The sequence below is a fragment of the Peromyscus leucopus genome, chromosome 4, assembly GCF_004664715.2.
Source record: "Peromyscus leucopus breed LL Stock chromosome 4, UCI_PerLeu_2.1, whole genome shotgun sequence".
NCBI classification, from domain to species: Eukaryota; Metazoa; Chordata; class Mammalia; order Rodentia; family Cricetidae; genus Peromyscus; species Peromyscus leucopus.
The window spans coordinates 42,618,735-42,636,384 of NC_051066.1; the positions used below are offsets into that span (position 1 = coordinate 42,618,735).

Here is a 17,650-nt window from a genome sequence, read left to right on the forward strand (position 1 = left end):
ATGTTTGTATGCCAGTGTATGTGTGTGTGCAACACAGGCATTCAGATGCCCTTGAGGCTAGAAAAAGGTGTTAGCTCCCTAAAACTGCAGTTACAGGAGAATGTTAGCCACCTGACATGGGTGCTGAGAACCCAGTCTAGTTATTCTCAAAGAGCAACAGTGCTCACAACAGTTGAGCCATTTTCCAAGCTGAAATCATTATTTTCTCATAACATTTGAAAGTCAGTGAACATAAATAATTGTCTTTTCATGGGTTTTTTCCCTCTCCTTCTGTGCCAGGTTGTTGTAAATGCTCTTCTGGGTGCCATCCCATCCATTATGAATGTACTTCTGGTCTGCCTGATCTTTTGGCTAATATTCAGTATCATGGGAGTGAATCTCTTTGCTGGCAAGTTCTATCATTGCATCAACTATACCACTGGGGAAATGTTTGACGTGAGTGTGGTCAACAACTTCAGTGAGTGCCAAGCGCTCATAGAGAACAACCAGACAGCCAGGTGGAAGAATGTGAAAGTCAACTTCGATAATGTGGGACTTGGATATCTTTCTCTGCTTCAAGTAGTAAGTGACCACTTGATTATTGCTTGCAATGTGTCTGAAGTTTTTTTCCTCCACAATTAAATGTTCCGTCAGTGCTGTTAGAGTGACTGTCCTCAAAGAGAAGAAGCATAACACATGTTTGCTGCAGGCTGCACACTGTTTGTGGAAATGTTAATTAGTAAGCCTTATGAGAAACACTGAAGGAATCCTTCAAAAAAAGAACTATCATATGATCTGGTGATTCCAGTCCTGGGCATGTGTCAAAAGGAAATGCAAGCTCAGTGTGTGAAAACATGTCTACATTCTCATATCTTTCACATACATACTGATTGTCATTGTAGCAACATTAACCACAATAGCCTTCTAAGTCAATCAGTGGATGAATGTCTAAATAAAATGGTATATGCGCACATGGAATAATGTTCAAACCCTGTTTCGTGCTGATACTCTGTTCCTGAATGCTTTCCTAGGTTCATTCTAATAATTGTTCTAATAATGATATCAGAGTCAAAGGCTATTGAGGTGACTTTTATGATGGTATATTGTGACGATGGATCCGGATTTCATCATTATGTGTTAAATATGCATGGGAAGATTTACAAAGTATTGCATCTATTACCAAATATTGTCCGCACAGTTTGAATAATAGCCATAAACCGTGTTATACAATTGTATTTGAATGAATCTTGGTTACCGACTTACACATTTTTTAAATTGTTTGTCTTTGTAGAGCTCTATGAGACATGTTAATACACATATACACTGTGTAGTGTGCACTCAAATGAAACCTATCTTTCACCAAACATTTGCCATTTCTTTGTGGTGAAAATATCTAGAATACTGTCTCCCAGCCTTTTAGTCTCATCTTTTGTTAGTACCTCTACCATGATGATTTATTTTCTAAACTGTAATCAAGAAGAAAAGTAAGTATTTTGACTGTTTTACAGGCCACATTTAAAGGATGGATGGACATCATGTATGCAGCTGTTGACTCAAGAAATGTAAGTCTATTGAGGCCAGAAATGAATATATCCATATTATTGTAAATTGTCAATGGCAAACAACAACAGAAAAAAAATGGTATAGTTATAGGTCAGTTTACAGAACACAACTATTTTACCAAAATAAAGTACTCACATTATTTCTTTAAAAAAAATTTGGTTTGGGATACTAGTCTTTAGTTACAGAGTTGAAATTTCTTATCATGTTAAAGGTCTAATAGTCCCCTTAAAAATAATTAGTAGCCCAAAAATTGAAGCTGGCCAGTTTTTCAAATTTTAATTAAAAAGTTTTTCTCAAGTCACTGTAAATTTTTTATAAGATTTATTTTATTTTATGTGTGTCAGTGTTTGGGGCCTACTTGTACGTCTGTGCATCACACACATGCCCGGTGCCCATAGAGCCCAGAAGAGGGCATTAGATCCCATGGAGCTGGAGTAACAGACAATTGTGAACCACCATGTGAGTGCTGGGAATTGAGCTCTGCTCCACTGGAAGAGCAACAAAAACTCCTAACTGCTGAACCACCCCTCCAGCCCCTCACTGTGATTTCTTCTTTTGCTTTTCTCTCTCTTTTTTTTTTTTGTGTCTTTTCTAATAAGCTTGAGCCCTGATGCTTAAGTTTTTATGAACTGTATTTTTGAAATGAGACATTTTATTTTTGTGAACAGAAATCCTCCTCAGGGCGATTTTCTTCGTGTGCCATACGTTTCCTCCAGCATCTGATCTTCTGTGGGGACGGATATGACTAATAATGACAAATGGTGGGGAACACAGGAAACACAACAAACAAGCCCAGACCTACTAGTGTCTCCTGACGGGAGGCAGAAGTGTGTGAGAGAAGGCAGAGATTTGCAAAACTGACCTTACAAATGCAGTGGAGTTTTTCGCTTCATTTTTTATTAATTTCATATAGTTGATCAAGGAAGAAAGTGGCATTTTGGAAAGAGACTGATTTCTAGTTTACTAGAGTCCCCAGATTACTCTCAAAATGTTATTTCTCTGTACCAGCAATTAGCTCTGTATTAAAAATCCCTGAGTTGTTTTTACCAACCTCATAAAAACACACAGAAGAGAGAATTAGACAGAAGACCATCGGAGGCAGAAAATGCTAAAAAGCCCTGCAATGCATCAGCAATCCCAGCTATGAGAGTTTTCTGAATCATGATTGAAAATGTTTTACTTGTCACTCAGGATACCAAAGTCAACCTCATGTTATCCCACTTAATTTTGCACAGTATCCTTGTGTACTTGGTACCAACTCTGCATTATTGAAGCAGAGGCTCAACACACACAATACAGAACGTTTTTTCAACTCGGCTCAGAAACTGTGTTTCTAAAGGAGCTCTCTCTACCTCTTTGATTAGTTCATCCAGAGCTATTTCTACCTTAGCAACAGCGCCTACATGACACACAGCTTACCATGCATCTCTGGTAGTAACCTAGTATAAGCCGACTGCTACCTAAGCGCTCACACTCATGCATATGGCAGAAGACAAAAGCCAACTGGCCACTGAGACAATGAGGAAGACTTTCTGGCTTTTTCTTTTACTTTCATTTTTTTATTTAATGTATTTATTTGAGACAGGCTCTCATTGTGTAGTCCTGGCTGACCTGGAACTCTCTATGTAGACCAGGCTAGCCAGGAACTCACAGAGATCCACCTGCCTCTGCCTCTTCAGTGATGGGATTAAAGACTATGCCACCATGCCAGGTTCTGCCTTTTACTTTCATTAGACACACACACACACACACACACACACACACACACACATACACCACTAGATAAATAGAATAAAATAGTTGGGTATTAAGGTATTATTTGCCTTTTACAACATATTCTTGAGAAATTTTTACTCCTGTGCAAATATATTAGACAGTTAGTCTATGTACAGACATGAACAAAAGATTTTGAAATGACAAGAACTGGAATCAACTGAAAAATAATAGCAACAAGTAAGTATTAGTAGTGGTAGAAATAAATGTGGATGCATTAAGACAAAGAAACTGAATATGCATCACAATTGTGTTTATTGGCTCATAACTGGTATAAAATAAACGTACTGTTTAAGAATATCAAGGTATCAATTCTCCAAAATGGAAGCTAATGGTAGCATCTATGTTGTGGAAGAATAAACACACCAGGATTTCTGAAGTAACTGAGTTGTGTTTTTCTTATAAAGGGGGTATTTCATTTAAGCTTATATGTGAGAAACTTTAGTATATTGCATTTAATTTTATAAAATTTGAAAATATCATATTACAATGTTATACATACATATACATACATATACATATACATATACATATAGATAAGTCAAATGGTCGGCAAACAATACCTAGTTTTACAATCATTTTGATTTCTACTTTATCGGGTTTCACTTCAAAATGTTTGTTACAACCCTCAAAATTGATGTCACAACACAATAAGCTACAGTTTACATTCTTTGTGATTGACTCACTGAGTTATTAGAAGCGTACTGTGAGACTTGAACTTCTTATTACAGCAGAAGCTTTTTTAGCACTCATTTTCCTCCAAGGTCTGGACAAGACAGAGGGCTGTTGTAATACAGACTGCACCTACTGGAGAGAGTGGGCCACTCTACCTACTATCAGGAAGAACAAACTTGGCCAACCTACTCATACTTACATGTACAATGTGGCTTCTAGCCTACTTGGGAAGTGTGTACTATTAAACTTTCCACAACTATCCATCACTATTGCTTGATCTTGGCCTTAAGCACTTTTCTACATGTTAACATATTTAACTTTCACGAGTTACTGTAAAAGGTATAGGTTCTGGGGTTTCCATTTCACAGGTGAGAGGGCTAGGCAGAGAAAGTAAATATTAGCTATTTTAAAATAGAATAATGAGACTCTGGCTTCTCTACTGAGGGGCGAGGCAACTCTAGCTACATGCCTTGTTGCGATCTTTGCTTATTAAGGAGAAGAATGTTCACAGTCTAAGGGTTTATTTGGTGAGATTATTATAATTATTTAAGCTTCTGCTTGAATGTTTTCATTTTCTCAAGTCAGTGAGTAGTCTTTCAGGATTCAATAGGCACATTAGACCTAGTTGTTCCTGAAATCTGTTCGATATTTGTCTGTTTCGTATTTAGAGATTTGAAAATTCAATCATGAACTCTTTATGAAATTATTCAATCTAATGGCTACCATTCTTTGTATTTTAGGTAGAATTGCAACCCAAATATGAAGACAATCTCTACATGTACCTTTACTTCGTCATCTTCATTATTTTCGGCTCATTCTTCACACTGAATCTTTTCATTGGTGTCATCATAGACAACTTCAACCAACAGAAAAAGAAGATGAGTATATCTAGGTGCTCTCTGCACTGGGACGCCTGAGCTGAGTTTATCACACTACTGCCATTGTGCTGCAAAAGGCATTTGCCAAGGAAAACCAGGCAAACTTCAGAAAGTCTTTAGTGATTTAATGAGTTGTAAGAGATTAGGTCAGCCAGGCATGGTGGTGTAAACGCCTTTAATGCCAGCACTTGGGAGGCAAAGGCAAGCAGATCTCTGTGAGTTGGAGGCCAGCCTGGTCTACAGTGAGTTTCAGGACAACCAGGGCTATGCAGAGAAGCCATGCCTTCAAAATGAAAATTAAAAAAAAAAAACAAAAAAAAACAGTGTAGGTCATTTATAGTTTAGCTTCAACACTTTGAAGGTTCCAGTGAGTGAATGTGCCTGCTATGACATAGCATGTGGACTAAGTGTTGATCTTCATGAATGATCATTAGTAACATTAGGAGTGCCGACTTTCACACAGGCACTCACATAGATTTTCCAGCTAGTAAAGAACATGGTTTTAACAGTGTTTTATTTTTCTTTCTTTACTTTGGAGGTCAAGACATCTTTATGACAGAAGAACAGAAGAAATACTACAATGCAATGAAGAAGCTGGGATCCAAGAAACCTCAAAAACCCATACCTCGACCTGCTGTAAGAACAGAATTCTTTCTTATCAGTGAGCGCTATGGTATCTGTCATTTTCTTTTTTCTTTCTTTCTTTCTTTCTTTCTTTCTTTCTTTCTTTCTTTCTTTCTTTTTTTTTTTAGTTTTTCGAGACAGGGTTTCTCTGTGTAGCTTTGCACCTTTCCTGGAACTTGGTTTGTAGACCAGGCTGGCCTCGAACTCACAGAGATCTGCCTGCCTCTGCCTCCTGAGTGCTGGGATTAAAGGCATGTGTCACCACTGCCAGGCTGGTATCTGTCATTTTCACAGCCAAAATTCCAGAAAGGAGTATCTTTCTGAATTTGTAACACCATATTTATATTGACTTGATAGCCTAAATATGTGCCATGTATCTGCATATGTCAAAATTATTTAATATATAATGTTATATACAACCATATAAAACACATGTAAATGCTTTTTTAGTCTAAAATGATGGTAGATCACAAAGAATTAGAGACATTAAGGTATTCTTATAATGTAGAGAAGATATTACAAATGTTTACATATGTCATGTGGACACAATGGATGTCCTCTGACTGCCTTGTATTTTAATTGGCACAGTTTAGATAGTCTCATCGCCTGCTCAATTCAGGAGGTTGAATGAAATCATAAATGAATCACAGTCACAGGTTTTTTCCTTCTGATTTTAAATATCATGAATATTTGTATTTTTCCCAACTCCCCTGCCCTGAAGTGGGATCATGCCATACTTTTCATGATTTTTATAGCTTTTCCAGTTGTCTGCTTTTCTTTTCTTTTTTTTTCTTTCTTTTTTCTTATAGAAGAGTTTGTCCAGGGCTTACCATTTCAGAGGGTGAGAGTTCATGACTGTCATGGCAGAGAGCAGGCAGGCAGGCAGGCAGGCATGGCGCTGGAGTAGTAACAGAGTAACTGAGAGCTAACACACTAATCAACAAGTATGAGGCAGAGGGAACTAACTCAGAATGGTGCTAATATTTTGAAACCTCAAAGCCCACCCTTAGTGACATACCTCTTCTAACAAGGCCACACCTCTTAATCCTTTCCAAACAGTTCCATCACCTGGGGACCAAGTATTCAAATCTCTGAGCCTATGGGAGCTGTTCTCATTCAAACCACCACAAGACGAAAAATATTTTGTCTTGATTTTTACATCTTTATGCCTTCTCTATTGTTTTTCCCTTCTATATGAGAAGATTATTTATGTTAAAGAGATTATGGAAGCATTATGGCATGTCTGGGGAAGGATGTAAAATTAAGCACTTTCTATACTGGGAAGCTACATTCTACAGCAACCAATTACAACACTGTAGTTGTTTATGGACGCCTAAAATGCAGTGGTCCAATTACTGCCAGTTCTTTTTGGAGATTGTTGAGGGGTCCCTCAGTTCTTCCATCATTTCTGAAGGAATACATCAGATATTAATTCTTAGTGCTCTCCCAACTCTGTACCCACAGTTTAAGACAAATTAGTATTCTCCAAGATTCTTGATTTTATGAATCCATTGACAACAATAAATAACTAGGTTCAATCAAGTTTACAGTATGAGAATCTGCCAATAGTTCAAGGCAGTGGGTCACTACATTAGACAAAAGATAAGAAAATTAAAACTTGAGCCCAATCTTTAAGAAATAATACAATTTGAATAGTTGGAAAGCTAGTAAAAAGATAGTCCCTATATGATAAAATATACACTCTGAAGCCTTAGAAATAAGCATTTTAGGAAGAAGAGGGGTCCATTTGAATCCCTAAGTGGTAGGCTCAAGGTTTGAAACACAATCCCCAGTTAACAATGTAAGTAGAATCTTCTTATAAGAAGAGCAGAGTACCATGAAAAAAAAGGTCACAGCAGAGCACTGGACCTGAAGGGAGTGCTAAGGCAGAGACAGCACAGGGCTAATCCAGATGTTGTCCAAGTATCACGTCAACAAAATGCACACACCATAGAGGGTGTAGCAGTGTTCAGCTGTGGATGCTTATGAGCGAAAGAGAGCTGACTGACCAGGGAGGCCTTTTTGAAATGATTCATACCTGAGGAGCCAAGAAGAATGAAGAAGTTTCAATAAGCAGCATGATTGAGACCGAGCCTTGTATAGGCAAAAGCCCTGACAGGAAAGCCACATGGAGGGCAGAGAATGGGAGTCCAGCTGAGTCCTGTGGGTGTAAGAAGAATTAAGTGGGTCACCATTTATAGGAATTATCTCCACCCTAAGACCACTTGAAAACCATTAACATGATCAAGTCATTTGGGGTTTTATGATGATCACTCAACAAGTTTGACAAAGAGGGAGGTGTGTGCACTGCAGACAAAGTTTGGAGCGAAGTTGGAGATCATAGGTAGCCAACACCAGAGGGAAAGCGGGTGGATTCGGGGACTGCTGCTGACGCAGAATTAAAAGGGTTCCACTCATCTAATACAGAAAGCAAAAGTCAAGAACAGGAGTGATGAACTGAGTTCAACTTGGTAGATTCAGTCCAGGCAGGTCCAGTCCCCTCCTCCCAGGCTGAGCCAAGTGTCCCTGTATAAGCCCCAGGTTCCAAACAGCCAGCCCAATCCTCAGGGAAGTATTTGCCATGAAGGAGATGGAAATGGGGGTGGGCCTGGGGGGGAAGTGGGGGGGCAGGAGGGGGGAGAACAAGGGAATCTGTGGCTGATATGTAAAATTAAATTAAATTATAAAATAAAATTTTTAAAAAAGAGTGATGAACTGTCGCTGTGCCAGTGAGAGGCTCGGAGATGCAATGTAGGATGTATGAGGTGAGAATCAGCGGCGCCAGTTTGTAGAATTTTGCAGCCAAAAATGAATAGAGATGAGGAAAGAAGACTTAGAAGTAGAACAAAGGTTTCCTAGGATTAAGAGATTAAGTTGGAAACATAGTGAAAGACAATCTGGAAAGGAGAGAATGGCTAAGTGCAGAATAAATTGTATAGGATGGGAGCCAAGAATGGACAGTTCAGGTTAGAGAAGAAAAGGAATGGAGTCCTTTAAAAGGTGTTGAGTGACACAAGAAAATAACATGGGAACTCAGAAAGTATGCAATGAATACAGTTGCTGAAGAATATCCTCTTCCCCAAACAACAAAAAAGGAAGAGAAGTAAGAATGTTAGATACAAGAATGGGGAAGAGGGACAGAGGGTTGGTCATTAGTGCTTAGGACCTAGATTAATTTACAAAACATGTGCTTTGGTAAGCCAAGCCTTCAGGGCTATGCAGCTTCTTGCAGTACACCCAGTGCCCTAAGATTTAAATTGGCAAGGACTTAGAACCGATATTGTACATTGAGGCATCCCATTAAGGTGCTTATGGGCAAGAAATCTGAAGGAGCTTTGTCTAGTCATGATGGTAAAATTAAGACCAATTGTTGCTTCTAAGAGAGTCTGGACTAACTAACCCCTGGAGGCGGTGTCTGTGGGGAATGTGGTGCCACTTTGTCCCAAGGATCCTCCAAAGCAGAGGAAGAAAGAATAAACTAAACAAACCAAGTAAGAGCCAACCATCTGAAACGCAATGCCACAAATCTCATGATAGGTGAAAGAACAAAGTCTTCTGAGAGTGCAAGACAGCTGGACCGTAAGTAATGTCATTTGCCAGACAGATAAGGGGTGGCCCTTATTTCAGAGAAGGGATAGATGAGCAAGCTAAAATGATGGGATGGAATTTGTGTGGTGGACTGAGTGGTGGAGATAAAGAAAATACAGAGAGCTTGCAAAGGCAAACTATGATGAGTAGAAACTAAGACAGGAAGTTGGGGTTGGAAGTAGTCAGTGAACAGAGGCCTGGCAGGAAAGAACCATATGAACAAGTAGAGGGTCAGCCCAGCCAGATAAAGGTGTATTCAGAGAAAAGAGCCAAACAGAGCAGTTGCCATTTGGTGTCCAAAAATTGCTAATGAAAGTGATGAAGACTTGCATCGGGGAGTGGGCAGAACACTGCGATGGAACATACAGACCAGCAAGTGTCAAGTTCTGGGACAACAAGTTATTCATGTGTAGGCAGCAGAGCACCAAGTCATTCTAAATGAGAAGATACAATTCACAAAAGTCAGAACAAGGCCTGAGCTGCAGTGTCTCAGAATTTCTAAGCAGATACAGGCAACATGGACAATAACAGTGTCTCTGGGTGACAACTGTTTACACATGAGGACTTACTTTCACAAGCAAGACAAAAGGCCAGTCATTTCTTGAAAATAATGTTCAAGCCAGGCATGGTAGTACATGCCTTAAATCTCAGCACTCAGGAGGGAGAAGCAACCAGATCTCCCTAAATTTAAGGTAAGGCTAGTCTACACAGTGAGTTCCAAGCTCCCTAAATTTAAGGTGAGGCTGGTCTACACAGTGAGTTCCAAGCCAGCTAGAGCTACATAATGAGACTCTGTTTAGCAAAAAGAAAGAAAATGGAAATGAAGTTCAGACCAACTAACTCAAAGTTGGCTAAGTTCTGAACTTGTTTTTAACAGTTTTTTTTTTTTCTTTAACAAGAGTCACTGTGTGTATTACCTATGGAAAGGGAATAGGAATACTTTTTATATTACCACAAAAAAGTTATCATAGCCAAGAAATTAACCTTAATAGAATATCAGAAAATATAGAACTTGATCCATTATATCAGTTTTCCCACTAAAATTCTTTTTCTTCAACTATAATTTAAAGTTTATCTGCTATAAATTGGAAGACAATGAAGCTTTGAGGAGAGAACAGAGTTGAAGGAGGCTGGGGAGAAAGCAAGAGGAAATCCAGGACAAGTTTATTCACTTGTTAAGGGTGGTGTTAATATCCACCTCCCAGCAAAAGGAAGAAAAAATGTTTATTACAGCTGCAAATACTTACTGACTGTCCATCACAATTACATACTGATGCTAGGGGTACTGAGACCATTAGCTGTTCTTAATATTCTTTTTTATAAAGTTCATAGTATGAATAGTATTCATGAGGCAAATTCATTTCAGAAAAGTTGGCTACTCCAATACATAAAACTGTTGACAACAGATGACACAAGAATGATATATTTTCACAGAAGATAAATTTTCATATTACTAAGTTGAAATCAGGTAAGTTGAGTGAGAATTTTTGTTGTTGTTGTTTTGTTTTTGTTTTTTGAGACAGGGTTTCTCTGTGAAACAGTCTTGGCTGTCCTGGAACTCACTATGTAGGCCAGGCTGACCTTGAACTCACAGAGATCCTCCTGCCTCTGCCTCCTGAGTTCTGGGATTAAAGGCGTGTGCTACCATTCACCACCCAGCAAATGAGCTCTTTTTCAAGTGTTGGTAAGTGTATTTGTGTTATTTGTTCCAGAACAAATTTCAAGGGATGGTCTTTGATTTTGTAACTAAACAAGTCTTTGACATCAGCATCATGATCCTCATCTGCCTCAACATGGTCACCATGATGGTGGAAACTGACGACCAGAGTCAGGAGATGACCAACATACTGTACTGGATCAACCTGGTGTTCATCGTGCTGTTCACTGGCGAGTGTGTGCTGAAACTCATCTCCCTCCGCTATTACTATTTCACCATTGGATGGAATATTTTTGATTTTGTGGTGGTCATTCTCTCCATTGTAGGTAAGAAGGGGAGCCTTTACCTTCTTCGCTAATAGGGCCAGGTGTGGGGCAAATGCCATATTTGAGAGGTTGGGGCAAATATAAAATTCCAGGATAGTCTGGGCTACATAGTGAGACCCTGTCTCAAAACACAAACAAAAAGACAGAAACAAAATGAAAGACTATTTGATAGTGATAGTCTATCATTAAAAGTGCTAGAGATATTTATTATTATTTCAAAATTTTAGAGAAAGCCTAGTTGTCCATTCCTTTGGGTTTTTCGTATTTGCTGTTTCATCTGTTCATGAAAATTATGCACTTTTTTCCTTTTTACTATCTTGTCTCAATTTAAAAGCCAATAACTGCAATTTAGATTGTCTCCTGTACTCAGTCACATTCTCATAAATAACTACTGCTTTGAATAAACATCCAACACTCACTTATGCTTAAATCCTTAAAAGTAGTCAGATAATGCATAGATATGATCTCTTTGATAATTGGAGTGGTTTATATGTGCATTTCTATACATTGACACACATAGACTTCATGATTTCCTGGAGTTCAGATAGCTCCCTATATAGTTCACAATATTCCTTTTTACAAGCAGACATTATATTCAGAAATCCAAACTATATTCATTATCATCATAATTTATTATGTATTCATATAAAGGATATCAAATAAGAAGCTAAAATTAAATGTAATAGGATTTAAGGAGAGGCTTAGCTCTTATTTTATTTTATTATTACTATTATTATTATTACTTACTGATATTGAAATGAAACCTCAGGACCCTAAACATGTGAAAAAAATTATCTACTAGTTACTATGAAAATGAGATCCAGTTACTAGGTTGGGCCTATTAGAGGAATAGAAATATAGAGACTAAGAGGGAAAAAATATGTCCAAGAGTACCTCATGTTTTTGCAGTTTTCAGATAATGCATTCTGTGCAAACAGAAGGTCATAACAGCTCCACATTTGGCAAGTCAGTTTGCACCATTTTTTCAACAGTTTAGATGATGATAGTGTTTTTAGCAAAAGGTATTTTTAATTAAGATCCACAGGATTTTTTGTGACACAATTCAAACTGAAGTATATTGTAATTATAAACATTTATCTGCACCAAGAAAATAGCCAGAATATTTGTGTAATTTGTTTTCTTAAAAAATATATGTGGAGGGCAGGAGAGATGGGTCAGAGATTAAGAACATTAGCCGGGCGGGGGTGACACATGCCTGTAATCCCAGCACATGGGAGGCAGAGCCAGGCGGATCTCTGTGAGTTCGAGGCCAGCCTGGGCTACCATGTGAGTTCCAGGAAAGGCACAAAGCTACACAGAGAAACCCTGTCTCGAAAAACCAAAAAGAAAAAAAAAAAAAAAAAGAACATTAGTTGCTCTTCCAGAGGTTCTGAGTTCAACTCCCAGAAATCACATGGTGGCTCACAACCATCTACAGTGAGATATGGTGCCCTCTTCTGGCATGCAGGCATGCATGCAGGCAGAACGCGGTGTACATAATAAACAAATAAATCTTTTTAAAAAATGTGTGTGTGTATTTGTGTGCACATGCATGGGTATGGGTATTTTGCCTGCATATGTCTGTGTACCACATGCATACAGGGCTCATGGGGTTAGAAGAGAGCACTGGATCCCCTGAAACTATAGTTAGAGACCGTTGTGAGCTGCCATGTGTTGGGAGCAGAACCTCAGTCCTCTGGAAGAGCTGCAAGTGCTCTTAACCCCTGAGCCACCTTAGCTCTCCAGTCCTATAATTGGTTTTCTTGTGTATGACTTTATTCCGGTTATCTGAAACCAGAGTGCAAATACTGAGAGGGACATGTGCATGCAGAGTTTGACCTCTTACCAACACCGCACCACTGTGCCAGAGTTCTGGAGGCAGCCAGATGGGGAATACAAAAATCTGACCTCATAGGAGGTGAGAATAAATGGGTGGTGAGCCGAGGCTACAGAGTATAAAGGGGGAGAGATGGGAAGAGGCTAAATGGTGGGAACCAGTGAGTTATAGTCTCACAGAAGCTAAAAGTTCTAACGTGCAACCACACCGTAGGGTCACTACAGATAGCAGTCATACACTTCTTACTTTAAAAGGGTGAGAGAGGATTTTGAATCTGTTCACTATAAAGATAAAGGTTTCAAGATAAAGATGTTGAAACATCAGACAGCATATACTTGTATGGAAGCATGACCTGCTATCCCACAAATAGGCATGGTTTTTAATCATTTATGTATCATTAAAACATTTTTCAAATATTTTAAAGAAAGATTTGGGGGTAAAGAAGACATACCTTGAGGCTTCCCTTTCTGCACTACTTACCAGCTCTCATACCTAGGGCAAGTTACGTCACTGCTCCGATTACTGGCTCCCCAATGAATACAGTCCTGTTGTAGTGTCAAATTGTGCAGATTGATTCACTTGGATCTCTATTTATTATGAAGAAAAGACTCTGAAAATGTTTAACAGAAACAAAAGTTGACATTTTGGTCATACAATGATGTATTAAGACAAAATTTAGAGGTCTATTCCAAGTTAATTTGCCTCCCAAACCTGTGTGTTCTATGGTACATGTGTTCAACTATCTAAGAAGGAAATATTGTCATACTTGCATACACAATGCATATATATATATACATGCATATATATATGCATAAGCATATACACATATCCGTATTATAACTACATTAGGTAAAAGCATTAATAAATGTATAATTATTGGTATTTATGTAATTCTTGTATGTGCAGTTTGTAAACTAGATAGTACTTGTCGTAATCATATAAAACTTTTCTTTGCTTTTGCCATTGACACTATTGGCTATCATTTTTCACAGGAATGTTTCTGGCCGAGCTGATAGAGAAGTACTTTGTGTCCCCAACCCTGTTCCGAGTCATCCGCTTGGCCAGGATTGGCAGAATCCTACGCTTGATCAAAGGCGCCAAGGGGATCCGCACACTGCTCTTTGCTCTGATGATGTCCCTTCCTGCGCTGTTCAACATCGGCCTCCTGCTTTTCCTGGTCATGTTCATCTATGCCATCTTTGGGATGTCCAACTTTGCCTACGTTAAGAGGGAAGTTGGGATTGATGACATGTTCAATTTTGAGACCTTCGGCAACAGCATGATCTGCCTGTTTCAAATTACCACCTCTGCAGGCTGGGACGGTCTACTGGCACCTATATTAAATAGTGGACCTCCCGACTGTGATCCTGAAAAAGATCACCCTGGAAGCTCGGTGAAGGGGGATTGTGGGAACCCATCGGTGGGGATTTTCTTTTTTGTCAGCTACATCATCATATCCTTCCTGGTTGTGGTGAACATGTACATCGCCGTCATCCTGGAGAACTTCAGCGTCGCCACTGAGGAAAGTGCAGAGCCCCTGAGTGAGGACGACTTTGAGATGTTCTATGAGGTCTGGGAGAAGTTCGACCCTGATGCCACTCAGTTCATTGAGTTCTGCAAGCTCTCTGACTTTGCGGCTGCCCTGGATCCTCCCCTTCTCATCGCGAAGCCCAACAAAGTCCAGCTCATTGCCATGGATCTGCCCATGGTGAGCGGAGACCGCATCCACTGCCTGGACATCTTATTTGCTTTTACAAAGCGGGTTTTGGGTGAGAGCGGAGAGATGGACGCCCTTCGAGTCCAGATGGAAGAGCGGTTCATGGCTTCCAACCCCTCCAAAGTCTCCTATGAGCCGATTACCACCACGTTGAAACGCAAACAAGAGGAGGTGTCTGCCATCGTCATTCAGAGAGCGTACAGGCGCTATCTCCTGAAGCAGAAGGTTAAGAAAGTTTCCTCTATATATAAAAAGGACAAGAGCAAAGAAGGTGAGGGAACGCCCATCAAAGAAGACATCATCATCGATAAACTAAACGAGAATTCAACCCCAGAGAAAACTGACGTGACACCTTCCACCACGTCTCCACCTTCCTACGACAGCGTGACCAAACCCGAGAAGGAAAAATTTGAAAAGGACAAATCGGAAAAGGAGGACAAAGGGAAAGATATCAGGGAAAGTAAAAAGTAAAAAATAAATAAATAAATAATAAAATTAAAATAATTAAAATTAAGAAAAAAAAACAAGAATATTCCATTTTGTGATCAACTGTTTACAGCCTGCGTTGGTGATGTATCTGTGACTCCCTCAGGAGGTCTATGCCAAACTGACTGTTTCTACAAGTGTATACTTAAGGTCAGTGCCTATAACCAGACAGGACCTCGGGTCAGCCAACGGGGACTCACTCCACCCGACACACAGCACGGACAGGAGGTTTCTGTTTTCACAACCAGCTGACACTGCTGAAGAGGAGAGGATGGCTACTCAGACTACAGGAACAATGGGAACGGGGAGGGAAGTTAAATTTTGATGTAAATTTAACACGTGACACTTGATAGCAGTAACTGTCACCACTGTTTGTGTTTTAACTGCCACACCTGCCATATTTTTACAAAATGTGTGCTGTGAATTGATCACCTTTTCTTTTTCTTTTTTTTTTTTTTAAATTCACAGGTTGTTTACTCTTATATGTGACTATTTTTGTAAATGGGTTTACGTTTGGGGAGAGGGATTAAGGAGGGGGATTCTACATTTCTCTATGTATAACGGGATCTATTTTCAATGAAGGCATGCTGCAGTTCTCATTCACATGTGAAACTATCCCATCACATAAGGAAAGGGTTTTACTTCTTATTTCAGGATGTTTTTAGATTTTTGAGGTGCTTAAATAGCTATCCATATTTTTAAGGTGTTTCATCCAGAAGAATTTTAATGTGCCTGTAAATGTTCCATAGAATCACAACCATCAAAGAGTTGTTTTATTTTTACATAACTCATTATATGTACATGTATATATGTATATATGTATATGGCCGTGTATATACATATATATGTATACACACACGCATACACATGCACACACAGACCATCACATGCTCAGAGTCCTGGCAGCATGACTGTAACATTTTTTGATAAGTGTCCTTTGGCAAAAAATATCCTATCAATCCTTTCTAAGAAACCCGAACTGACCAAAAACCATCCCCACTGCCACTTTTTGAAGCTGATTCTGCTTTCTCCTGCAGCATTGTTTAGCCATCTTTTGCTCTTGGTAAGGTTGACACAGTGTATGTCAATTTAAAAAAAAAAAAGTCTGCTTTGTAAATAGTAATTTTACCCAGTGGTGCATGTTTGAGCAAACAAAAATGATTTAAGCACAGTATTTACTGCATCAAATATGTACCACAGTTAAGTATAGTTTGCAAGCTTTCAACAGGTGACATGGTGTCATTGGTTCCCTTAGAATCTGAAGCTGTCACTGCTGCATGTCTCTTGCTGATGCTGCTGTATCTTGACCCTTCCGCTGTTCAGAAGTCTAAAAGGGAAGCCATATGTCAGAGCGAAGGCAGGCAAATTATTGCATCAGGAACGCATTCTCCGTGACACTGAGCAATGGGTTACTACAGTAAATGAGAAGAGCTCCCCTGTTCTATGTCCTCTTGACCTTAATTGAACACTCTGGTGAGAAGTCGGACCGTGTAAACAAGTGGCAAACTGCTGAGATCTGTTGAAAGTATATCGTTAGAGTTTTCTAAGAAAATATAAATATTGTAAAAAATGGGTTCATTTTATGTTATTTTTCAGCCTTTTGTACATAAAATGAAAAATTAAAAGTATCTTCAGGTGGATGTCACAGTCATATCGTTAGTTTCTGTTCCCAGCACTTCTTAATTAAGGCACTTCACAAAGTAAGAGATGAAGACTGAGAGGCGGTGTAGGTTTCTGCTCTCATTGTTGGTACTGTGGACTTGCACATATTTCTACAATTCTCAAGCCAAGTCTAATGTTCATTTGCTTTCAGTAGTAACGCCTTATCATTGACAAGAGGTTTCAAAGGGAGCAGATGATACTCTTGGCATGGCTTGAATGGGATGTCCTCACCTAGCATTTTCCCCTAGAATTCATCCATCTTTCCTAATGTTTGTTTACACAGATAGATAGATGGATAGATAGAATCTTACTGACCCACATGGCACTAGAGCTGTATCAGATATGATATAGGAACCAAACTTCCTTCCTTCCCTTTTTCCTTCCTTCCTTCCTTTCTTCCTTCCTTCCTTCCTTCCTTCCTTCTTTCCTTCCTTCCTCTTTCTTTTTTCTTTTTTCTTTTTTCTTCTCTCTCTCTCTCTCTCTCTCTCTCTCTCTCTCTCTCTCTCTCTCTCTCTCTCTCTCTCTCTCTCTCTTCTTTCCCACAAAACCAGGTAGTGAAATGATATTACCAATTACAGCAAAACATTTTGTTTCACAAACAACATTCAATGTAGTTTCTTTATACTAAAGCTATTGACTTGTAGTGTGTTGGTGAATGCATGCAGGAAAATTCTGTTACCATAAAGAGCAGTAAGCCACATTACAATCAAGCCAAAAGAATAAAGATTTTTGCTTTTGTTTCTGTGTTTATTGTTTTGTCTGTGTTTCTATCTTCGAGATGCCATTTAGAGGTAAATTTCTATCGTGTAAAAATGATCTATCTAAAAATTTAAATGTAAAAAGTACACATTAAGTATAATTATTCATCTTTAAATTTTTCATGGA

At 39.0% G+C, this 17,650-nt stretch overlaps 1 protein-coding gene across 4 annotated transcripts in view; it reads left to right on the forward strand.

The window, feature by feature from the left end:
- Nucleotides 1-16,129, forward strand: part of LOC114704757 (sodium channel protein type 2 subunit alpha) — a 135,639-nt gene extending 119,510 nt beyond the window's left edge. For 3 of the 4 annotated variants that reach the window (XM_028888833.2, XM_028887339.2, XM_028888091.2), the window contains exons 22-27: nt 280-561; nt 1,488-1,541; nt 4,731-4,868; nt 5,400-5,504; nt 10,793-11,063; nt 13,893-15,088. In XM_028888833.2, the coding sequence (XP_028744666.1) occupies nt 280-561; nt 1,488-1,541; nt 4,731-4,868; nt 5,400-5,504; nt 10,793-11,063; nt 13,893-15,088 (2,046 nt within the window). Of the gene's footprint in view, nt 1-279; nt 562-1,487; nt 1,542-4,730; nt 4,869-5,399; nt 5,505-10,792; nt 11,064-13,892 lie in introns of all 4 variants that reach the window. The other variant, XM_028886564.2, reaches the window with a different exon arrangement.
- Nucleotides 16,130-17,650: the final 1,521 nt, after the last annotated feature.